Source organism: Protopterus annectens, chromosome 6.part0 (genome assembly GCF_019279795.1).
Source record: "Protopterus annectens isolate FY-2018-M chromosome 6.part0, PAN1.0, whole genome shotgun sequence".
Classification (NCBI taxonomy): domain Eukaryota; kingdom Metazoa; phylum Chordata; order Ceratodontiformes; family Protopteridae; genus Protopterus; species Protopterus annectens.
The window spans coordinates 668,022,957-668,044,905 of NC_056737.1; the positions used below are offsets into that span (position 1 = coordinate 668,022,957).

At 40.6% G+C, this 21,949-nt stretch overlaps 1 protein-coding gene across 1 annotated transcript in view; it reads left to right on the forward strand.

Moving 5' to 3' along the window:
- The first annotated feature begins 1,615 nt into the window (after nucleotides 1-1,615).
- SIVA1 (SIVA1 apoptosis inducing factor) overlaps nucleotides 1,616-21,949 on the forward strand; it is a 42,483-nt gene continuing 22,149 nt past the window's right edge. The window contains exons 1-2 of the mRNA XM_044074350.1: nucleotides 1,616-1,822; nucleotides 8,587-8,778. Of these exons, the coding sequence (XP_043930285.1) occupies nucleotides 1,705-1,822; nucleotides 8,587-8,778 (310 nt within the window). The 5' untranslated portion in view covers nucleotides 1,616-1,704. The remainder of the gene's footprint in view (nucleotides 1,823-8,586; nucleotides 8,779-21,949) is intronic.

The window sequence follows — 21,949 nt, forward strand, 5'->3', positions numbered from 1 at the left end:
AAATAGCTCAAGATGCTAATGGGGTTACATTTTCTGAAACAAGTTTCACTGTAATATTTTCTTTTACTTGTTTGGAACACAAACCCTATTACAGAAGACAGTTTGCAGCTATTTCTGCAGGTCTGTCAAGGGAGGTTTACTATTTTGCTGCACTATAATACTATTAAAATATCGGGAATACTTATATCTCTCAACTGTCCCTGATTTAGTCCGTTTCCGTACTGCACCTCGCAACATTTTTGATTTCCTGCTAAATCACTGAGGATTCCATTCAGTGAATAATGCTATATTTAAAGAGTTGCGTGCTTCTTGTTCCGAAAATGCACTATAATGCAAATACCATTATTGTGTTAACTTTTCAAGAAAAATCGAGAATGTACTTAAAAATTGTTTCCAATTGTCGAGCAAAGAAGTTAACAGCTATGAATGTGATCGGTACAGAACAGTACATACACAGGACCAATATTGATGGTAAGCTTTTTGTTGTTCCAGCTCAGTTTAGAGCTATGAAGGAATGGATTAGTAGACAACATTACAGTACTGCTCTCGCTGCCAAGATACTGCTGCATATGAAAAAAGTGTTCTGAAAGCTGCATCATTGACACTTTCCCTTTAAAAAACTAACCATAAACTCTCAACCAGGCGGGAACAAATCTCAACAGAATTAGGAACAAATAAAAAATCATGGACAATGAGGGATACTTTTAAAATATTAGCACTATTAACTTGAGACACTACACGAATATGAAAATGTGAATTAATATATATTTTCTGAAGTAACATAAGTTTATTAATCTAATTATTGTCATTGTTTATGAAGTGTAATTCAACACCTTTTCCCGGAAAATTACTGATTTTTAGGACGGAATAAGGACAGAGCTACATTTGAGTCAAAATTGTGGACCTACAGTTGAGCGGTAATCTCTAATCGTATCCCTAAATGTTTAACCCTAACCCCAACCACCTAACTTTAAAACTCAAAACCTGTATTCCTAGCCCTAAAATTAAATGTAACATTTAAACTCTAGATGAGAAAGAAATCTGGTAACAAAAATAATGTTATAATACAACTTGCCCGTAACTCATACTTAACGCGGCTTACTTAGAGAAGGTGCCTGTCTGCCGTAATTTAGTATCACGGTCTAATTTGTATGGCATATTAAGACTATCTCACGGTCGCTGAGCATCAAAAGAGTCGCAACTCTTTGCTCTCAGATGAGAGCAACGCAATATTGTGCCATCGACTTCTTCCAGTGTTACACCTAGTACGATACTGCACATTCATTTGGTACCGCTGAACCGTAATAGTGCCGCGACTTTCAATTGTACTTTTTACCGAGAAGGAAAGGTGACCAAAGAACTAGTTCTTAGATTTGCTCATGCTCTTGCCTCCTTCGTTCAAAACAAAATGCACGTTTCAAATCTGAGCTGATGGCTTTATAACACTTCATAAAAGTAAATTTTAAACCAATTCTTACTGATGCTCTGTTACAGATTTCGGTTTCACACGTGTAGTCTTAGTTTTCATTTCCAAAACACTGCAGTCGTTTCTATAGAAACTGCAGACGCCTCCCATGGATTCTCGGTGACGTCTAGTGCCACAGTTTAAAGGTGAGGGGTCGGGTGTTTCGCGGGAAAGCCTAGTTTATGCTTTAAAGAACTTGTTTGTGCTTTGATAACTTGCTTTTAAGTTGGGTTGTGAACATGCCTAAACGACGAAATCCATTTGGTGATATTGCACCATTACAGTTTAAAATCCACGTTGGTCAGAAAGAGTTGAGTCAGGGAGTGTTTGGGCAGAAATACAAGCAAGAAATATTTGGTAAGCTAAAACGTAAATAACTGTGAATATTTGATTGAGGAATACGGTTGTAATAGTGTTTAGCTCTTTTGGTAAATAAGTGCAACAGATTATGAAAATGCTCTGCCCAGTTTCGAGAAGTATGTATCCTTTCCAAATTCCACAGCAGAAATTTAACTTGCTTTGTAGTTAAGGGTGTAGGGAAATCTGGTTGATAATAAAATAAAAGGGGTATTGCGTTTGACTTGCTGATACTGTTGCGAAACGAGAAGAGTGCTTTTCGTGGATCTGTCAAACTTGTTTATACTCCATAGAAAACCTTCGGTGAAGGCGTCCACTTCTAGCGTTTGTATTTGATTGCATTTATGAGAAAAAAAAGTACTCAAAAAAAAAAAAAAAAAAAAAAAAAAAAAAAAAATTTGCATTGCGTCTCTTTTTAGTTGGCAACATTCATTAACTGCGCTGACTTTTTTCAGTTGATTCTGATCTTCTGTTTTGATTATTTGCCTGTGTTACCATTACTTAAAATACGGTTTCTTGTGGAATTCGTTGGATGGGGAAAGTCCTACACGTTCCAAAAAAAAACTTGGAACTCAGACTTTGTAGAAGTAGGCGCAGTTGGTGTCCCATGTAACCAGTAGTGTTTTAAAATGCGAGGTCACTTATGCAGCTCGGTTGTCTGTTAATGTACCTGTTAAAACTTTTTTTTATTGGCTAAGGTTGAATGCTCTTGTGAGAACAGAGAATTGCTGACTCTGGATATGATTGTATGCGGCTCTTGCATTTGGCTAGCTCAAATTAGGTAGGCTGCCATATGGCCACTCCGATGCATATCACTTTGCCCCTGCCCCCCAAAAATTCTGGCTTGTACACACCATACCAACTCTATTTCTTTTACTTTCAGTTTGATGCATTCCACTTTTTTTTTCATTCATCCTATCCCATTTAAGACGGCACTGATCACGGTGAAGAAGCGTTATGCTGTGAATCTTTGGGGTGGGGGGTGCAAGGTCCCTAAAAGCCCTTGGGGTACTAGATTAAATCATTTTTCATCCCATGGTGTCCAAACCCAAGTTCTGCTTCTGTGACGTGCGTTTTCCACCACTTTGGTGTATAAAATGCCAGTTAATAGCTTCATTCTGTCAGTGAATGAATCTCTAAATGCACAAAATCCAATAAAATCATTTTTCCTACCTGTTACTACTGAGGTTTAAACTTTCTTTGATATTGGTGAAATCAACTGAGGGAAAGCTTAAGTTGCGTCATGACTTTTGTAGAAATATGAGCAGGGACCTGTTCTACTCTGTAGACATTTGCCCAATATAACATCACACTGCTAAACTTATTAGGCCATTGATTTAATAAGTTTATGAAGTTTGTCTGGGTTTTTTTTAGGCCAGACAAGGTTAGACTGCACTAAAATGCATTGTAGTACAGAATGTCAAAACACTTAAACACTTAGGCACTATAAAACACTGTCTCACTGGATGCAGTGGAGTCTTCAGGCGTTTTATGCTGGGACCTCTCCTTTTGATATAGGCTTATTCTTCAGCAAAGTGGATGCCAAAGGGCTCTGACTGATTATATTTGCAGGGGACTATGAGCTAGGAGTAGTCATTGAATTCCCAAATTAATTTACTGTCCTGCAGGAAGGTTTCACCCAAATGACTACCAAAATCATGGACTGAATGTGTGTTCTAGCATTTAGTCCTTTAATGTTCAGAAAGACCTCTACCCTTGGGAGCTACTGTGACAGTACACCTGTAAGAGAACCCAGCCATTTTGGGATTTGGGAACTTGTGTATGGTGACCTAACTTACTACCAGCATCTGTCAGTCCTTCAGTATTGCACAACTAAGCAAAGGGATGTTTAGAGCTAGGGATGTCATTGCCCCCTTCGGGCCTCATGCTAATCATTTGAGTATAATGCCCCCTGTGGCATCTGTCCAGGCACCTGGAATGCCCACAAAGATGCCTTGCTGAAAGGATTACGAGGCCTAAATGTCATGTTCTACATGGCCAGACTCAAATCCTTGTTACTATACTCTGTATTCTACAGACTGAAGGTGACCTGTTTATGGCATGCAAGGCATCTTTGACCCAATACTGATGGATTTACTGTACATCAGCAAATCAAATGGCATCATAAATGCTAGGTTTAGGGATCTAAACCTCTTCTGCAACAAACAGAATGGCTTGGAGGGATGGGTATATCTCTGAGGATATTGCTGCTGTGCAACAGACTTCCAACTTCATCTCTCTATTTTCAGATGCACCTTGTATCTAGGGATGGGGAAACAGAAGTTACCCTAGGTATGTTTCCTGTACTAATGGACAGTAGTAGCCCCTAAATACCTAATTTGAGGGGACCCATGCATGGAATCTATGGTATGATCCCCAGTTATTCTCATTAGGGGTAATGATTACTGACCCATGGGATGGGTATGCCTTATCTATGGTTAATCTTGAGTACAAAAAGGGAAAATAGCCAAACTTAAAATGGCCAGCAAGGGTGGCTGGCTTAGTACCTTTGAACCTGTGACCTTTCCTACAAGGCATTGAGAGTTGTGATGTAGCATGTTACTGTCCAAATATGGTGGAGCAATACAAGCCAACTAACTTGCCAATGAGTAGCTATCAACCAAATTCCCTGTAGTGTGTATCCCTTTAAGAATGTAGAATGCTGTTGTGTGGTTTTTTAAAGATAAAATATGGATTGGAACACATGTTGCATAAACTGAACCCAAACCTAGCAACACTTCATATGGGATGCACTTCAGTTCCTGCTGGCTACAACCTGCTGGAGAACATGGTCATATTTTAGTATCATGGTCCATTCTCATAACCTAAAATAACTTTACCTTTAGAGAGCAAATTAAGTCCAAAGGAAGAGCTACATGTTTCTGAATGGTCCTTAGAACCATTTTAGGTTTTTCACTTAAGACATGGGCAAATATACATTTATATAAAATACAAACTGTACTAGCATTCCTGTTTGCAAACATTATGCATCACAGATGTACTCTTGTGTAATATTGAGATGTATACCAAAAAAATGGATTAATTTCTGCCTTCCCTTAAACTTGACTCCTTCAAGACATTGTTTTATTCAATTCCCACCATTTCAATATTTGTTTTGTAGTTGGCTATTTTTCTCTGAACATCTGTTATAATGTTGAATACTTCAAATATGACTGATTTAGACTTTGATTTCCATTTTCTAATTAATTGCTCTTGTATTTTTTGGCAACCACCAGAATTAAACTCAAGGCCTTACTATGTCTGGGCATTCAGATCCTCTCTGCTCAAAGTTTTACACCATTTGGTTTGCCCATTGTTCCTGAAAGAGTACTCTAGGGAATTTTTGTTCTGCTAACATGTGTTCTGTTACCTCTCCACGTCACAACTCCAAAATAATTTTTGCTCAGGTAGACTGCAAATGTTGGAGTCTGTCTGGGGAATTAAAAATACCTATGCAAACACCTCCAAGCAGAAATTTTCCAGACTTTGCATATTTGGGATCCACACATGTCCTATTGTTTCCTTTGCTTATCCAATCTTGTGTTTTTTTTTTTTTTTTTTTTTCCTAACCTCCTCCGATTCCTGTTGTACAGTATTGTATGTGCCCTGCTAATGACTCTAGAACAAAAGGTGTTGAAGTGACAGTTTTTTAATTGGGATCCCCCGTCCTTTTCGGTTTCCCTTTCCTGTTACTGATTTAAGGCAGTCTCTAGCCTTGCACTCCAAATGTCTTATTGGCTTCTTCCCATTCAATTACATTTCCCTATAGATGTTTGCTCCCAATACTTGAGCTCCTCTGCCAATTTTCTCCAGTAAATCCCAGCTCCCTTGTGTTTTCTCTACTCCTAATTGCCATTATCCCTATTGGCTAAATGTCCTTTCTCCATTCTCATGTTGCCTCTTTCTTGAAATACTTTCTGAATATAATTATTTGTATGGCTGTTATCAAGGATCTGTATCCAAAATCCCATACTCATTTCATGAATCTCACCCCCCCCCCTTTCCACTTTGACTTCGCTTTCTGCTCATGTTGGTATATGAGCCTTATCCATGTAACTCTAAAATGCTTCAAATCTGGTAATCCTAACTTGTGTTCCTATGGAAGGATCAATTTATCCCACTTGACCCTTGCCATTTTCCCATAGCAAATAAAATCCTTCAACTCATTACTGTCAGCAGCTTCTCCACTGGGGTTTAAAATATGCCTGACCTGTATATAAAACCCAGAACCATGGCAAGTATTGGTTTGTTGCCCTCCTAAAGGTGAATGTGTTGCCCCAGTTTTAAAGACATTAACCTGAATAATGGTTTAGGAATTGACAGAATTGTTGCCCTTTTCACTGTAAGGCACCAAAAGGTTCTGACATGAGTTTCTAGCTGTCAAGTTTCCATTCATTACATTTAGCAGAATAAAGTTACTTATGCCTGCATCTTGTGCCCACTTTGGCCAATGAATAGTTCTCTTCACTATTTCAGTAACTTTGATTCATTGTTTTATTCTTTTCCAAGTATTTCTTGCTTTAGCAGGTGAGTGAAGAATCCAGTGATACACTTTTTATCCAGAATATATATATATATATTTTAATTTGTATTGACTAGAGCTTTGTTGCAACCCAGTTCAGAAAAACCTGTTAACTACATCCACATTTTCTGTTTGGGCATAGGCTGAGGGAAATGGAATGGTTATTCTGCTTGATAACTACCTTTCCTAAAAAAATAAAAACTAAGCTAAACTCATTGTATTTGCAGTAGTAGTCCTGGAGTACAGAGTATTAGGGATAGAGTTGTTTTGGTGCATAGTATTCCTAGTTTTGCCAAGCAGTACCATGGTTCCACAAAACTAAACACAGTTCTTGGGGTGTAGTGTATTTTTAGTAGAGTAGTGGTCCTACTGAATTTCACACTAGTTACTCTGCTGTGTTGTATTTATTAGCAATACCCTCCCTGTTGCATTGTCTGCTGTGCCAGAGGCACTACATCTTGGAGGAAGTAGCGATGCACAAAAAGCAATTCTAGGTAGAGTATTTGGGTTTTCCTGCATTATGGAATGAATCCCATTTTCCGGTTACAAAAGTAACTATTTGTAACGCATTTTTCTAAAGCATCATTAGGAATGACAGTCTGCTTCTTTATCTGGGTGTAATCTGGAACTAAATGTTTTAATATTCTGAAGTGTGAACGAATGGGGGTGAAGTTCACTAGGTTAGAAGCTTTTTGTCCTTGTAAGGTGAAACATTCCTTGCTGAATGTTAGTGTAACAGTAACTAAACACTTCATGCTGGGGCCCAACAAGATGAGCTAGATGCATAGGTACCTCCTATGGAGCTATTTGTATAGGTACCCTAAAAAAGGGCATCCTTGCCTCTCCCCCCCCCCCCCCCCCTGTGGAAAAAACAAATGACTTAATTTGTACAGACTTGTGTAAACCATTTATGAATGTCTTCTGATTTGGCTGCATGTATAAATGTCCATGCCTTATTTGTACTTTAACTAATGGGGCTACCTGTGGTACTGCATATGTTTGGCCATTTGTGCTATATTTGACCCAGTTTGCGTTAGTGGCTCAGGTTTTCTTACCCCTGTAAGCACCTCAGCTTTGGTAAGAGGTATCCAGTTTTCTAGAAAGTGCTTTGCTATTAAACAGTTAATCTAATGAAAGTTAAAATGAGCCTTGCTTAATGTATTATCTGTGAAGCTCTTCACACTTGCTCCCCTTACAAGTTGATTTTGCAGTGTCTTCCATATGTCTTGGTAGATCACTGGCTTTTTGGGAGTCTGCATTTGCTGGAGCACTGTAAAGATTGATGGTCTGTAGGTTTGGTAGTGGTATAGGCTTTGTAGGTAGATGTTTTCAGATCAGTTTCACCCTTGAGGGTGTACTAGGATTTACTGCATTGTAAGACGTGTCTTGGATTTTGCACAAGCTGTGGTCGGCAGGATTGTTCAGACAGTTTTCCTTGTCACTGTATGAACTACAGTGGTGACCATGTCACTGAAGTTCTTCACCACAATTGAGATATAAACAAGAAAAAAGACTGGCTCGACTTCAACATCTTTCTTGTATTAGGAAGAAGGTAGAGCAAAATGCTTTATATAAGCATGTGGAAAACAATCCAACACATACTTTTATGTTTAAAGCTATTGTAAATGTCAGATTGGGAGCTAGAGGGGGTGATTTTAAATTGTATACAGAGACTTTAGAATCCAAGTGGATCATTACACTTACTTCACATAGGCATCCAGGCTTAAATGACAAGATACCTTTAAAACCTGCATTACAAAATAGGCGGGTCAAATATCAACAGTTGATTGGTTGAAGCTTGTTTTTAAATGTGAAATTCTATGTGTTTCATTGTCTGATGAAGGGTTGGTGAACCCGAAAGCGCTTACTTTGTTGGAGTACTTTTTATTAAACTTTCTTCACATAGCGGTGTCGAGCCAGTCTTTTTTTCTTGTTTGTGCTTTACTTTGGACTGGCAGACTTTAGCTATAGCACAGAGCATTGACTGTTTTCATTTACACAATTGAGATATGGCAGCTTTTGAGTGATAGCTTTTGTAGTTGCAACATCTGAAACTTGTTGGCTTACTAAGTACTTGAGTTTGTACACTATGCTGAACTTTTCTGTAGTGTCTAATTCTAAATCTCTTAAATGTTATGGTACTTTAATTCTGATGATGCTTCTGTGTGGTTTGTCAGTAACATTTGTGTATTTTATTACTAAACTTTCTGCATATCTGGCAACATGGTCTAAAACTTTCCAGAGAAGACAAAGGCTTTGCTGTTCAGTGGTGCACAAGCTTTCATGAATGGCCTTCTGCAGAGAAATAGTGAATCCTGTACACTGATTCAGATTACTAGCCTTGGTGGCAATCAAGACTCAAGCAACTGGTGTGGACAGACCGTTATTGGCAAAGATGGAAAGCTGTTGAAAAGCATATCTGCATCACACAAAGGCAAGTGCACTTTAAGAATTGTTGTATCTAGCAATTGTTTTAAGGGAGTTTCCAGTGTTCTAAAACTGAGAGCTGCTTTAGTCTAAGAACTGCTTTTGCTTTACTATAATCCCCCAGTACAAGTTTGTCCAGACTCGTCTTGGTTTCACCTGTAGTCTGTTTTTTTTTTGTTCTTTTTATACTTTCCCTGTTATGAATGCAGTAAGTATTTATGTTTCGGTACAATTGAAGCCTTCAAAGGCATTGAAACTTATCAAATTCTTGTATGATGATTTGAAACTTCAGGATCTATTTTTTCCTTTTTAGTAACATTTGCAGATCTGTGCCAGGCTTCTTTGCAGCAACCATCTAGACTAAAAACGTTACTCCCATCCATCTAGACTAAAAACGTTACTCCCATCCAGTTGGCAAGACACTGGACCCCAGTTCTGTTCCCATTACAAGTAGCTTTTTGTTTTCAGACTATCTTGAATAAGGAAGTAACCCCCCCCCCCTTTTTCCCTGACTGTTCCAGGTTCAAAAGTATTCCCCAGAGTTTGTTCTTGTGAAAGTACTTGTGTAGAGCCTTGAGTACCCTCCGATGCCCTTTGCTGGGTGCTGATAATCATCTGGAAGGATACTATCTTTCAGGTCACCTGTAGACTGTGTAAAATAGTGGTAGAGTTGACTCACAGGTCCACCTCCTACTTTTCCTTCCATATTATCACTTTCAGTCCATGTAACTGAGAATTTGATTTTGTTCCCTCCCTGTCACTCTTATTCACACCAGCAGAGGCACAATCTCTTTCTGAGCTAAATGGTTTCTACAGCAGTTTCCTCCATGCGAACACTTTTTTTTTTTTTTTGACTCCATAAATGCACTAGCAGATTTGAATGCTAGTCTCTTTCCTGCATATACACTGAATAGCTCCCTTATCAGTATCTCACCAGCAGTAAATATTTTGGTTGTAATGTGACAAAAGGTTCACACATCTTGGCAACTCAAATAGCCTTCCCATCACGTTCATCTGTTTTAAACTACAGTGGCATGTTTAGTGTGCATCCTTTGGATGGAAAGACTGTATTAATTCTTATCCTTGATGGGTCCACTTATTTCTTTAATTCCTTCGTAAACATTTTAAATGTTGGCAACTGCTAGGTTGACTGCCTACATATAACTTGTATTGAAAAGGATCCAGACACCTTATCAAGGAATGTGAAAGGATCCACCATACATCAAAACCCTGCACACATTGGACCATGCAGCTCAATATGAAATGCTCCTGCACAGTAATTGTAGAGGAAGTGGCCCCTGTTATTGGATGGCACTGCACTTGCATAAGCTCCGACAGCAAGCCCTGTGGCCATTTAGAACTAATTAAAAAATGCACCCATCCGTTCCATCAGTTGTAACCAGTAGCTGTTCCAGATCTCCCTCTATCTAGCTCATCCTAAGGGCTGCATTCTAGTACTGTTTCACAAGTATGTGGAGATTTGAATTAATTCCAGTAGGTGATTGTCTTCTGAAAATTAATGATCCTGTATGTTTGGCTGACAATGTAATCTGACCACTGTTAAGGGTAATAAACTATGCTAGTTTCCTGTTGGTTACTACTGCTGTACTCCAAGGAGGGAGTTCTATTTCAGACCCAAAGATAGGGAAATAACATTATTACATTGGAGTTCTGGAGCAAAGCTTGCAGTCGTCGCCCCCCCCATTCCTTTCACCAGATGTTTGTAAAGCACATTATAGTCGAGATATTTTGGAGGAGATGGAATAAATAGATGTTATAAATGTTGTCTAATTTGCTTGCATTTTAATGCTATCCATGTAACCCAGTAATTTACATTCTCCTTCACGGGCTAGCATTACTTCCATGCTTTTGGCAGAATATTGGAGAGCTAGAATGTATTTTTACCTCTTGCAAAACTCTAAGTTTGCAACCTAAATGTGTGTCAAGACCAAGCTGCTTTCTTAGCTTGTGGTGGCTTTCAGAACTATTGCAGGAGCACGCAAGCTGGCATGATAAAATACTGCTTTCTTGTTTTCTAATGTTGAATGAAATCGGGTCTCCTACACCTGCCACACATGCTGATGCATAAGTTTAGGAATAGTCTTGGCTGTTTCATATGATTTTGTCTGAATAAGCAAGGCTGAGATGGTGGATTCATCTGGGAAGTATGGCAGTCTCAACATTCCATGAAAGTAATTGAATTTCATATTCTAGGTCCCAAGGTTGAGTATGCACCAAGTATCTCAGAAGCTTTTTGTAAGGATATATGTTACTAATGCTATTATCAGTGATGCATTTATATTTGACAATCTGCTTCCTGTTAACTCACTTGAACCCCACTTCCTCATACCACTGATATTGCAGGAAAGTGCTAATATTGGAGATAAAATGAGAGAGTATACAGCTTGCATGGTTTCATGCTGTCAAATGAAACCATGTTATTACCGTTACTTCATCAAGCTGCTCGGGTACTTAGTTTAGGGTAATGTTTTGTTTTGCATGTAGTCCAAGCTCGATGGCTTCCTAACTGCTTTACAAAGACTAAAATTTTTTTTTTTTTGGGGGGGGGGGTGGAGTTACTGTCACTTGTCCATGATGTGTAGTGCAAGCACCATGTAGCAGATAGCAGAAAAAAAGCTGTTGTCATAGCTTCCTCAGACATGTCAGCCAGTTTATTCTGGGCTTTAAGACCATCTGTTGGTATGGGCATCTGAAAGTTCACCCCCCCCCCCACACACACACACACATGTCAGCCAGTTTATTCTGGGCTTTAAGACCATCTGTTGGTATGGGCATCTGAAAGTTCACCCCCCCCCCCCCACACACACACACTTCAAATTCTTATTCTCTCTGGGACCACTTTGCTTTTCTTGATTGCGGTACAAATTGTTGCTTTTTTCTGTTACATGTCCAATAAAGATGTCTCCTAGCAATGACTATTTCATAGCAATGAAACAACTCTTGGTTTTCATCTTTTATGAATGTTAAAAACTTATGCATACAGTTCCTTGGAATAAATTTCCAAAATATCTCTGGCTGATGTTGCAAACAAGGGAATAATCAACATTTGCAGTTCTGATCCACCAAACTGTTCAGGCCATAGTCCTGTACATCTATGCAAACTTCCTCACTAAGCACTTGTACTGCACCACTAAAAGCCCTTTAAGACCTCCTCTTTAATTTTTAGGCAGCATGTGACAGAGCAGTGTACAAATAAGTCTCCCTTTTTAATATGAAAGGGAGAACCAATCACTGCAATTCTAACATCTAATAATTCTAGCATGACATTGTTCCCAATTGGTTGAGTTAGCTTTGGAGATTTTAACTGTTAACTTGCAAAGTATTAACATTTGCATAGTGCTTTTAGCAAAACCATTTCCTGTACCTGTATTGGCTATGCCCAGTGATCAGTATGTACTTCACAGCAAACAAGACCATGATCCAACTATACACCATGATCCAACTATACAAGAGGGGAGGGTCACAACTGAATCTGAAATTGTGTAACCTTTTAACATTGTGCAGACCTGGTTGGGTCATCTCTGAAGCTTTGCTAAAATGTTGGTCCTTTTTACTGTGACTGGGTTATGTTTGATAAAAGCACCACTGTAAAGTGTGGGCCCCACTGTAGAAAGTGTGGGCCCCTTCCCAGACTCCTGAAATATGCACAGTTCAACTATGCCTCATCTGCCATGTAGATGAGGACAAAGCCTAAATGGGATTCTTAAAGCAATGAAATGCTTTTAAGACCTGATTTGCAATCTGTAGAGGACATTTTATTCTGCAGACTTCCCTGCAAGCTTGACATTTGCAGACTTTTAGGTTGAGTGCATCTAGACTACATTGCCTTCCTTTCTGGGCACGGAAGGATTAGCGGCTACTGTTAGACTTCCAAAGGTGCCGAACCTGTTCTAGAAAGCTGTTCTTAGATGGCATATTCTGACCCACTGGAATCTACTCCTTGCAGTTTAAGCACACTGCATTCTCACTTTCTTCAGAACTGCTGTTTATACAGTTACCTGACCAACTTACTAAACATAAGGACGCCAATTAATTGCAGAACACAGTACTGACTGAATTACTGCTCTATCGCAGTCAGGTTTGCTAGGACTAAACATTATTGCTGAAGTTGTGCAAGAAAGTGGCTTTTGCTGTATAATGAATTGGCCTGTTTCTGTCCCTTCATTGTATAAACTTGACTTTTCTGGCTTGTCAAATGGCAAATCATGTTTTGTTAAATTGCTGTTCAGGTAGCCATTTTCATGCGACTTTAGTTTGTACAGCATTGATTGCAATTGGCCTCTCTAGAATGCTTTGGGTACTTAACACATGGGTGTTGTCTGCCCACAGGTTTCTTGGCAGAATTGTTGAATCAATTTTAGCATTCCAGGAGAAAGCTTAGACTCCTACATTTTCAACTTGTAGGATCGCCTTTAGCATTCCAGGAGAAAGCTTAGACCCATACATTTTCAACTTGTAGGATCGCCTTTAGCATTCCAGGAGAAAGCTTAGACCCATACATTTTCAACTTGTAGGATCACAAGGCACTGAGCTTGGTTATTGCTGTAGCAGTGTTGAGTTACAAAATATCAACACTGGATCATAGCATTAAGGCTTCCTGTAAACTTTGTATGGGTGCATGTGTGCTGACAGATTTGCATTGAAGACCAAAATGTGCAAGTTAGTGTGTGCACTGTATTTATATTAGTTATGGAAGAGAGTTGCTTTCTTTCCAGTCCAGACGGGCATGTTATGTGGATTTTCAAAAGTCCTGCTGACTTCTGTTTGGAGTTGTCCTTGCTGCAACTTTCATTCTAGAGTATTTTTAGGGGACTCTGGGTACAGTGTTGGAGCAGGGTGCAGTCTGATTTCTGTAACCCAATGAAGTCCTGTCCTAATGCAAATTTTGTTCTAGGCTGGCAAGTTGGATACTTGGCTCTGCCATGAAAAGTTTGCAGAAAAGGCTGGACTCATTCCATTTTGTGCAACATAGATATAGTAGTAAGGAGGGTTCCTATAATGGTCCTAATGTATCTTCCCATATCCCCATTCCAGTAGTGTGGTATTTGAACTGAAGACTTCCAGTTTAGAAGTTGACATTGGATTACATGGAACAGTTATGCTGTATGAACTAAAATCACATTAAACCAAAATGGTTTAATGAGCAAGGGTAGCAAATCTGCTAAACTACAAACCATGACTGTTTTGATGCAAGCCAGATATACAGGATAGGCAGTATTTTATATACAGCTTGCAACGCTAAAGGATTGGTGCTTAGGTTGTTCAAGAAAGGCAAACTTGAGCTGATGGGAATTGCCTGGCATAGAGAATCAGTATGGTGTTCTGCATGTAGTTCTCCTGTAGTCTGTTCATGATTCACCATTACTAATGGGGTAAAAAAAAAAAAAAAACGAGTGTGTCCTTGTGCACAAAGTGCAAGAAAGCTTGATTCCAGTTGATGTTGCTGTTGGCTGGGATTCCTCAGGCAAGCGCTCTTAACAGCTGAACTCTTGGGGAAATGTCTAGTTGCTTTGAGAACTTCACCAATTAGCAGTACCTAGAAAAAGATGACTTGGTCTAGATGCACTCACTGTACTGACGTGACAAACTGCCCAAAAACATTAAATGTCTGGCTTGCTTGGTTAAATGTACAGGTTGCCAAGATTTGGTTACTTGTCACATCAATGTCTTCACAAAAACATTTTTTTATTTTAAATTTTAATGCTTTTATCCCTTCCATGCTCTGACCACACCTTTACATGGTGGGTTTAGTTGGACTATGCTTCAGGTTAGTAGGGAAGAGGTCAGAGGGCCAAGAATGCTCCATAGTGATCTTGCATGTGTTCATCTCTGAAAATCAAGGTGGCAACTGATTTTGAGAGCTTTGGTTAAAGGACTTATGTACACATTGGCAGGGCTTTAAAGTTGAAACTGGTCTGTGCAGTGTGTGTTTTTTTTTTTTTTTTTTTTTTTTTTTTTGTTTATAGAATTGTACAGGTTCAGTTCTGCCTCGTCCTGTGTCCCTAAAAGCATCCCATGAGGTAATTGTACTGATACCTGGTACAACCAGTGCTGGTGCTGAATGTTCTTGCTAATTGTGTCTCCTATGAGGGAGATTAGTTGGTGACTTTGTGTTAGTGGAGATGGGCAAGATGCCAGATATTGCTTGCCTCAGAGTTCAGTGCTGAAATAGACTGTTGCTCCTGATGGTAGCTAATGACTGATCTTATGAGGTACTTATCTTTCGCTTCATCAGATGTATACCCAATACTGAACTGATATGAAATTGGCTGGAGCTTTAGTGACCTGTTAGCTGAAGGAATAATGCCTGCCAAAAGTGTAAAACTGCATGAGCGACAAGTCCATAATACTGATCTGGGGAACTCCAAAATAAGTAGTCCATTGGGTAGTAGTGGGAGTGGATATAAAGGAGAAAAGGCTCCTCAAGACCATGTAGTTAACTTGCCAAAGATAGTTTTGGCGTTTTCAAAATATGAAAATTTTCAAACTACCTTCAAACATAAGGGGCAAGCCCCTCTACACCCTGATTTTTGATTCCACAACAGTGGAGAAAAAAAACTCGTATCAAAGCTGGTTTCTGTGACCAGTGTTTTGTACACTTTATGCTTGGTGAAACTAACTTTGTCCTATGTTGATTGGAAAGCATGCATTTCATACCTTCACATCAAAACACCTGGTAGCAAATTGTTGCTGTGAAACTAGTAGTTGAGGATTTACTGACCTTCCATGATTGTGCAGTTGAGGATTTACTGACCTTCCATGATTGTGCAGTTGTATTTTTATTTAATCTAGGGAGTGGAGCCGCAGGGGATATAATGCTGTGTAGATTTTTTTTTTTTTTTTTTTTTTTTTTTTTTTTTAAATACTATGTTTGAAAGTCTTGGGACTGTTGGTTTCAGCTAAGTTATATGGAGCTAAATGCCAATCGATGGTATTTCTGGCTAAATGTTGCCAGATGAGCTTGTTGGTACATAGTGAGGAAATATGGCTCATCTAGACATTAAGAAATCCTCCAAAGTTTACCATTGGGAAGCTATTGGGGGGTAAGAAATCCATTGGGAAGCTGTTGGGGTGGGGGGGGGATGATAAAAATGCACAACAGAGGAAGGTGTGCTGCATGAGTCCAGTCTGAGTTTGGAAGACCCAGTAAAGCTGGCATTATGGGCAGATGGTGTTTAAGTGAATCATAATGTTAATACCTTACTTGTAATGCTGGTTACCTGTTGTATACTGACACCTGAAAGGATTAGTCCCACTGTGCACAGGACTGGGAAGACCATAGGTGGCATTCCTCCAGGATGAGGAATACTGTTTCAATAAGTGTGGTAGGATCTTGAGTAAACTGCTCTGGCAGCTGGGAACCCCCCCCCCCACTCATACTGTCCATTCTTAGCTTTTGTTTACAACTGTGCAGGGTCCATGTTAAATTGAACTAAGAGAGTCCATGTCAGTATTCCTATTCCAGCCCTCTAAATACTGTTTTGTCTAACTGGTCAGGTCACTAGTTATGACCTTTACTAGTATACTGTGCAAGGATAACTTCTCATGGCTGCTGCATTTCCTAGACACCAGCACTTTCACAATCATTGCAGTCCATCTGCTTACGGTTTCAGCTTAGGGGTATTGACAGCCTGATTTTACAGAACTTCGTATTCCTAGCAACCCCCCAATTGTTATACACAGCTTGGTTTTATACTAAATCCTACCTGTCCCTGCATTCATATTACTGTCTCTACAGTTGCCACTGTTTGCAATATGCCACCTACATTCTATTCCGCAAGAAATCCCTGTGGCAATTGAGAAGGAACCATTTTATTTTGACTGTCCAGGTGGTGGATGTGACCATGATTTAACATCAGCTGGCTGACAGCTTTGGATATTAAACCTGATCAGCCTATTAACCCTTGAATCTTTTCTTTTCCCATGAATGGGTCCTGGGTCTGACTCTTGACACTCAAGACTCTGGATCTAAATGTCTAGCTCCTGCCTCTACCCATAATACCGTGTACCATCCCTAACTCCTCCAATCTTGTTTCTTACAATCAGAACAAGATCTAGAGCTGGATCTAGAGCGTGAGGGTATAATTCTCGTACTTTCAACTTAGTTAAGGTAGTTTATCTTGTTTCCCCACATCTAGCATTTTTCTGGCATTTGGGATTTTTCTCGTTGTTTTTGGGCTTGTTTTGAAGTTAAGACTTTTAGTTTAAATTTTTTGTGACAAGACCATACCTCAACCATACTGAATTAATTGGAATCTCCTGGTTTTGAGGCTAAAATAATGGTGCCACGAATTCCTGATTGGCACATTCAAATCACTATTTTTCCCCCTTTTATTTGCAATTCTTTTTTGCTACTGTTGACATCAGCATGCCAGGATGAGCTCTGTTAATATCACAAGACCATGCCTGAGTGAATATTACAGTGCAAAACAATGTGCCATCTACCTTTTACATCCACAGGCTCTGAATAGTCATCATAACAGCCCTATCCTGACTCTGCATTTTGGAATGCAGACTAAAGTGTGAATTCCAGCATGTACATTTGGTTTCCCTTTTTGTCCAAGCTAAGTTCTGGCTCTTGAGGCCAGATAATCCAAACAATTTTACCAAAGCAAACCAATGCTTCTAAGTTTTAACTCCTTTTCAGGATTTCCAAGTAGTGGAATAAAATGCATCCAAAGGCTCCCAATGTTTTGGCATATTATTTTCAAAAACAGCAAGTTAATGCTACAAGTATATATTAAATGAAACCTAGAATAACTTGTACTAAAAATGTGTTGTGCAGAATTATCTTTCATGCAGGAGCAGGACTTTGAACTTGGCAATTGAATTCAGTATTTGTCTACTTGCATATCGCCTCACCTCCTTAAAGCATTTTTTTTTTCTAACTTGCATGACTCTGACAAGTACCTGGTTGTGTTGCCCTATATGTGCTTGTGTGGGTGCACCTGTATCTTTCACACAGCCCTGTTGTGAATTTAGTTTGGTCACTTCGTTAGCAACTCTGCACTGGATTTCTTGTCAGCCCTTGGATCAGTGGGAGAATGACTGTGGGACAAACCGAGATGGGGGATATGAAATGGATTAAGCAAGTCACTGCAGAGTGAGTGCCCCTGACAGTACCTGATTTGTTGTGGTGTTGGGTAGGGTGGGTTAGTAATACAGAATGACATTTGTTTCTGTCACCTGCCGCAGTTACAATTGAAGCTGAGGTCTACAAAAGGGTTGGAAAAACTTTCAGTATCTAGTAGTAGCAAGTGCTTGCATGTTTTGAGGGTTCCTGTACTCTTTATAAACTTGCACAGTAGCATACTTGGCAGTTTTGCTATTTGTGTGGTGATGTCATTGCTATATGTTCTGTGTGTGCATAGTGCCCTGGATTTTTAGCAACTAAGTGTAGAGGGGATTGATGGCTGTTAAAATCACTCAAGTTTTAAAAACTTGTTTCATGCTAAGATGGAATATGTACTGGATGGAGTTGTACCTGTCAGAGCAAGAAATCTGGACAGTCACAAATGCTAGTGGGACAGATTTTAAATATTGCTGCTAGCAACTTGGATTGTTGCTGGTATGACACTTTTTTGCATTATTTTGAGTGTTATGGAGTCTAATTCAAATGTCTACCATTTACTGACAAGTCTTCATGTGGGTTTCCCACAATTCCATTGGAGTGGGTGGGGGTTAACATGATTATGCATGTTAACTTGTTAGTATCCCATTTTGGCCAGTTTTACCAACATTTCATGGGCCTTTGTCCAGATTTTTGACCTCTAGCGTAAGAGGTATGGTCGACTCTCAGAATCTTTGTGTGGTGGTTATTTTGTAGTCTGACTAGCCTGCTTTTAAGAATTGCAATTGTGGGCATTAGATTCCCAGTTCTGATGCCCACAAAACTTCTGTTTGGGGCTCAAACCCCCCCTAAATCCCTGTCATGACTAAGAAGAAATTGTCACTTCATCGCAGCCACCTCCTAAAGTGGAAAAAAGCCTCTTATCTGAAAGTCTGTGCCGCCTCCCTTTGGTCCTACAAGTGTTAAGTTCTCATGTGGACCACCTCCTTGGATCCGACAGCCCAGGGCTGAACACCTGAATTGACAGCTTATTTTTCCAGCTCCCCCCTAAAGTTTTTTTGAGACCCATCAAAAGAATTCCAGTCCTGCATCCATGGCTTTATCTTCTAGGAGCTTGACTGAAGCGGATGTAGGTAGGATAATGTGAATATTCATTAGGGCTCAGATCAGATGAGGTTCCTGCCAGCCGTCTCCCACCAGATCTGTGAGTGTACCTGGCCAACCAGTATCTCCTTTGCTCACTGTTTCAGTCTCTGGATCCAAGATCCCAGAGGGTCAACCTCTGATCCTCTCCTCCAGGTTCCCTGACAGCTGTGTTCCATTGCTGTCAGATCCTGTGAAGTTTGTGTTGGGTGGCCTCCATTCTTTCCCCTTGGTGCCTCAGCTGTTAGCCCTGGTTCAGTATTCTCCCGGGGGCTCTGATCAGAGGTTGGTCCTGACCTCTTTTATCCTTGGGCTGCCTCAGGCTTCCAGGTAGTAGAAAGGGCTTCCGCTTGCTATACTGCCATTCCTTGGTCCTACCCCCTTGCCCTGGACGTCTGAGCTCTGATCCATCGCTTCTGTTCCTCCAGGTCAACTCTGGAGATCTCCACACTCCTTCTACAGAGGGATTCCCCCTTTATTCTGACACTACCCCGAACACCCCATGGAAGAGGTACTGTGGAAGAAAACATGCAAAAGGAGGCACAGACTCATGGAGTCTTTCACTGAATACACAGACTGAGGGAGAAGGATCTCCCAGATTGCTGCCTGATGTCTTCCTTGACCAGGGGCTGGTCTAAGCTGCTTTGGTGGAGTTAATGGAGGCTTTTGGGGCTGGTCAATCTTATTCTTGGGTACACCCCCCCCCCCCCCCCCCAGGGCAGATGAACTTTCTAGTTTCCCACCAGCCTTGGGAGGGACTGGATACTGAGCCCATCCCCTAAACACCCAAACTTCTAGTTTTCCCCCATTAGACACCATTGGAGTAAGGGTGCTCCCTGTTGCGGCAGCAGAGGAGCTTTGCTTGATTAGCTCCTTGGCCATCACTCTAGACTCCTTGTTTGGTGGATGGACAGATTTGGAAATTGCATTTACATCTCAGTCATTCGCACTGAGTTCATTAAATTACCTGGCAAACTTTACTCAGATTTGATCAAGGAGCTCTCGAACTCTAGCAAAGTCCAGGTCCATTTCCACAGCTAGCTGCTTTTTCACTTATTGCCAATTCATCAATGAAGCTAACCCCACCCCCCCATGCAGCAGAGGGTGCCTCCATGATCAGCTGGTTCAGGCAGTTATATATGCCTGGATGAGGCTGGGCAACTTTGAACCTTTCAAGATATCCTTTAAGGCTCTCTTTGTTTGGGTTGTCTGAAGGACAGCTTAGACCTTGTCTGCTGTCATGTTTTCTACTCTGTTCATTCTGTAGGAACCGGGGACGTGGTAAGATGTAGTTCTGGAAAGGACTTGTACGGGGATACTTCCTCGAGGCAGAGAGGTTTCAGTGGGAGACCTTGCCTTGGAGCAAGGCAAAGCCAGTGCATTCTTCCTGATGAGCTTATCGGGGCTCCTGAAGTGTTGCCAGACTTTAGTCTGGAGGCAGTTGGGGGGGGGGGGGGGTTTGACTTTCTTTGCATTGGGATGCCTAGGTTATAGAGATTACATCATCCCTTGGCACCCCACCTGTCCTGTATGAGGGCACTTGCAGCTTAAATTCAAAAAGCTGCCAACGGGTTATCCAGCAGGTCCCACAGATTGGAGCCTAACTCCCACTTTTTCTTTGGAGCCTAAGAAAACTGGACATGAGACCAGTTCTGGATCTAAGCAGTCTGAATCTGTATGAGATGTCAAAATTCCAAATCGTCAGTTTGGTCCATTCTGCCTCTTTTGCACAAGGACAATTGGATGTGCTCTATAGATCTCCAGGATATGCACTGGTGTATCAAAATACACAGGCACTCCAGGGTACACTTGCACCTTTTTGGCTGGGAGCCAATCACTACCATTTCAAAGCACTGCCATTTGGACTTTCCACAGCTTCCAGGGTATTCACCAAATGCATGGCAGTTGTGGCCACTCACTTGAGACCCTGAGGATTCCAGGTGTTTCCCTATCTTGACAATTGGCTGCTTACACCCAAACCAGGCACTTGACTTCTACAAGCCAGGGGTTACTTGCTTTGAATTTCTTATCCCTAGGCATTACAATAAACCTTGCCAAATTGAAGCAGACTCTGGAATTCATAGGAGCTCTACTGGATACTACGATTAGTGGCAGAATACTTCATCGCATCACATCATTGAAATCTGGTATGGGACACTTCTGTCCACGCCTGCAGAACTAGTGTTGCAAGCTCTTGGGTCAGTCAGCTGCCATTCTTCTAGTTCCTCTAGCCAGATTCTTTGTGAATCCTTCAATGGACACTGGCAATTTAGTGATCCATATTTTACCAACCTCTAGCTTTTCCTGTAAAGCTCACTCCCGTTTGAAAACGTCACCCCACTGTTGGATCCAGACTACCTTTTTCTGGCAGATCATTCTCCTTCTCAAATGGCCACAGTGACCATGGATGCTTCCCAGCTGGGTGGGGGGGCATTTCATGGGAAAGTCCAAGGTGCACGGTCCCCACAGAGACCTTGGGTTTATATCATAGCCTAAAAGTTCTGCAAATGGCATTTTCATCAACAAATGCTATTAGTTGAACTCTCTCTTATGGGGGGGGCTGTGCCTCCCACCAATTTATATACAACTCACTACAGTGAGGAAAGGGTAGATTTTCCAATCTTCACTATGTACCATGATCTCACTATGCATAGTTTGCTGAATGGTATTTTCGATGTAAATGCCAGTCTGTTCTATATTGCCGGTCTGTTCTTGGATCTTCAAATGTCCATGCTCATAGTCTCTAACATTGAAGGCCTTTCAGGACATTCTCCCTATAGGGACTGAACTGTTGCAATCCATATGAATGTCAATACTTTGGTACAACCCATCTGTTGTGCAGGGAGGTCATGAGGGTCTGGGAATGGGTGATCTCAGATTGGTTTCCTTATTGCAACTCTCAGTCCGGTGATAACCCAGTATTCTTGGCAGGTCCATCCTGATT